General features: G+C 33.1%; 1 protein-coding gene across 1 annotated transcript; it reads right to left on the bottom strand.

The window, feature by feature from the left end:
* Positions 1-380: 380 nt before the first annotated feature.
* On the bottom strand, positions 381-3,829 carry LOC129036257 (double-headed protease inhibitor, submandibular gland-like). Its single transcript, XM_054487148.1, has 4 exons — positions 3,759-3,829; positions 2,232-2,274; positions 883-989; positions 381-426 (listed from the first exon to the last, which is right to left on the bottom strand). The coding sequence occupies exons 1-4, from the start codon at positions 3,827-3,829 to the stop codon at positions 381-383; spliced, it is 267 nt and encodes an 88-aa protein (XP_054343123.1).

Here is a 3,829-nt window from a genome sequence, read left to right as displayed (position 1 = left end):
AAGATAATATGACACCAATGGACAGATCCATCCTCTGACTCATGTTTACTTAAAACAATTGAGTCTTTTAAACATGATATGAGCATATTCTCCTCTCACCATTGTGTGTATGATATCCAGTTCCCAATTTGTATAGAAATAGAGAAAATCTTTCTATATGATTTTTAGCTTAGGAAAATGACCATAGATATTCTCCTTAAGAGAAGAATCACATCCACAGATAGGCCTGATAGTCAGTTCCTTGCTGAGAATATTTTATTGAAGACACAAATCCATGTTTGTACCAGATTATTGCTTGCCTCCTCAGCCATCCAAGACAAACTGGTTACCTAAGTGGAATTTGCCAAAGGAGACTTGATATCCTTAAGCATCGGGGAGATTCAGCACAATCCATATTTTTTCAACCAAATTGCACCTCGGCTTTTCCTACAAGAAAAGTTATTATTATTATTTTTTAAAAGGATGGCTTAGGAAATATTAAATGAAAAGTTTCATATTTTTAGATTAAGCCAGCTAGATGAGTACATGGCATTAAAAAACTGAGTAATTAATCAATAAGCTTTAACTAGTAGAAAAGAGACTTTTCATGGTAATAAGAGCCAGAGTCAGAAGCCAAAGAATCTGTAAATTTTTCTCTTAGCAGCCACTTAGTGATATCGATCAAATTTTTTATTTTCTTAGCATCAATTTTTTCCTTATATATTTTCTTCCTCTTTTCCTCTCTCTTTTCTTCTTTTCTTTTCTTTTTTTGGTAAAATATTATGATAATAATCATAGTCTTATGCTTCATAGTAGCATCTAGCCTGTTAGGTACTAAGATTGTTTCTGGCTATTTCTGAGAGAGGCTAGTTCTGCAAATAATACATTAAATTCAGCACTTACACAATAGCATTGCAAAAGGTACATCTGTTGGAATATACATTTCCTTCAGATCCACAGTGAGGTTTGTAGTCCATGGTACATGCCTCAGAATACCTGGTACACTGAATCTGCCCCATCAGAAACAAACAAACAAACATGTTTTATCTTTCAAATCATTAAATCATAGAAAACAAACTTAAAATATCTTAAAAGATCATTCATTCCAAAATTCCATATGCAAAAAATATAGCTGCTGCACCTTACTTACTCTGTCTCAACAAGGCTGGGAGTCTTGTCACAGCTAGGGACAGCTCAGTCCAGTTTAGGCCCTCCCTCTCACTAATTCCCTATATCTAAGTGATGAATATACCTTGTGGATTCTATCTGGTACTTCATTTCTGAGTCAGTCCTCTCATCATACTGTCATCCACTTTATTCAAGCCCTCAATATGTCCTGTTCAAACGACCCCAGTTGTCTGCTAATTCTCTGCCCATTCTCTATGCTTATCTGAGGTTTCAATCACTCTCCACACTGATGCCAGACTGAACTTTTAAAAAGCAAAATAGATACTGCTCTTCAAATACTTAACTGATTCTCCATTAGGAGATAATCCTCTCCTGACTCATGCTTATCTCTTCAGGTTTGTCTGCAATGTCTTCTGCATCTTACTCTAATTAAACCTCAGGACTGAGTTCCCAAGTATTTCCTGCCCCTGGATACTTTTGTGCTTTTGCTCTTGCTGTTTTCCTATCTTGCCTGACCTTTACCAACTGTATCTATCAGGACAATTCCCACTCCTTCTTTAAATGTCATTTTAACTACTTTTAGAACAGTTTCACAATGATACTTCTCTTTCTCATCCATCAAATTTGGTTAGGTGCCCGTCCTAAAAATGAACTGTCTTTATTGTCATAACCCCATGTTTACAATTGTCTTATATCACATTTTAAACTCTATTAGAATTATTGACACTCCACCCACCTAGCTTTTTACCCCTGAATTAATTGTGTCTACACTTGTTTTTAAATTTTTTCATACTTTATTTATAACTTTTTTTATTGTTATAAGAGTGTCTTTGAGTTCCTAATTTTCCTTGAAATCCTCACCTTAACCTTCTAGTTAATTGCAATGTTAGAAAATAACTATGTGGATAGCAATATATTCCAATTAAGGGCTATAAGTAAGGTTTGTGAACTCTTCCTCTGCTATATTTCAGATCTGCTTAGGTTGGCCAGATGCCTTATCTATGAATATAAATTGTCATAGGTAATTTTTAGAATATGTATTTTTAAATAGTTGTTTTCTATGAAAGTGTGGCATATTACAATATTTTACATTAAGAATTAATAAAATTTCTGCATATACTTACACATTCACCTTCATGAAGTTTTCTGAGTTGAAATTCTTGATCTCTGGAAGAGAAGATTTTATTGAATGCATAATGTGATAATTTGAGATTTCATAGTCTGTAGAGTAAAATAGTCATATGTTATTTCTTTGTTGTCTGACCTAGACTGAGAATGAGAAGTACTTGTTGAATAACTACCCCAGTTGGTTAATACTGATAGTAAACATCTTTAATATATGAACATTTTTGAATCAAGTAAGAATATAAAAACATAAAATCAACACTAAAAGTAGGTTGAGCATTTTTTAAAATCCTGTGACTGTTCAATGAGAATCTAAGGCATAATATAGTGTGAAAACGTTCTTTACTTTGCAATTAAGAAAAAGAAAATACAACCAAATCTTTCTCTGCCACTTAAAGTCTGTATAATTTTGGTATATTCACTTCTTTCTAAATATTAGATTTCTGCTCTCTAAAAACAGGATATGAGATAATATAATTTTAATCTCTTCTGGTTGCGTTAGTGTATGAGCTAACATGTACTGAGAGACCTTATTCTGGATAACACTTGCTGTTACACTTGACTTTAAATTTTCAAAAGGACAAGAAAATGGGAGAAAAGAAGAAAGAAAAAGATAAGAAAAAAGGAGCTTACTTCTATAAAGCACTCTGCGTTGGCTACTTAGCTAAGATTTGGCATGCTTTATCACAGTGAATTCTAAATTCTATTATAATTTCTGTCTTAGAGATAAGAGCACTGAAGCTTGTAGTAACTTGGGTATTTGCATAATCTACAAAGTGGAGTCTGGATTCTAATCCGAATGTTTGACACCAAAGCCCATGATTTTAGCCATGAATCATAAAGTATTGAATTCATACTACTGGAAGGCTGGTAATAATCATTGTTTCATTCTAAAATCTCAGATCTTGTTAAAAGTAAAGACTTAATATTAAACTTGTATTGCTAGTAGTGGTGGGGATATGCTAATTCCAACTATTCATTTGTACTATCATTCCCTTCCCTCAACTTTTCTAGATGATCATGAGAGGAAACACAAATTCTAAAGGATAGATCAAAGTCATATATTTCCATATAAGTTCACAAGGTTTCATGTGTCTATGGCTAACAGCCTAAATAGAAATAGCTATCCTCAAAATTCTCCTGTGGAGGAAGAAAAGTATAGGAGATTCATGAAAATGTGACCAATATATATTTCCTGCTTGAGACTGTTTCCTTAAATGCAATGTGGGTATCAAATGCATATAGGTAACAGCTAATACCCCAAAGATAGTGTATAATGTGAATGAGAATTTGGTTGAATAACAAATATATTTTATATATTTATATATATAAAATATATGTACAAAAGTAATTGCAGTTTTTGCCATTACTTCCAACAAGTACGCATACATACACATATATATACGCATACACAATTCAAACAGATGCCTTCTAAATTTTCTTTAGACATTAACATTTATAATTTAATGAAGGCTGAATATATTACAGTTAACATAAATGCGTGACTATTGGAAAGAAACCCTGACTTGCCAGATGGCGAGGTAGCCCAAGCAGTGACTGCTAGACCAAGGATGGCAAAAGCAGTGAAGCCCTTCAT

The sequence above is a fragment of the Pongo pygmaeus genome, chromosome 4 (genome assembly GCF_028885625.2).
Source record: "Pongo pygmaeus isolate AG05252 chromosome 4, NHGRI_mPonPyg2-v2.0_pri, whole genome shotgun sequence".
NCBI lineage: Eukaryota > Metazoa > Chordata > Mammalia > Primates > Hominidae > Pongo > Pongo pygmaeus.
This window is presented reverse-complemented; position numbering and strand designations above follow the sequence as displayed.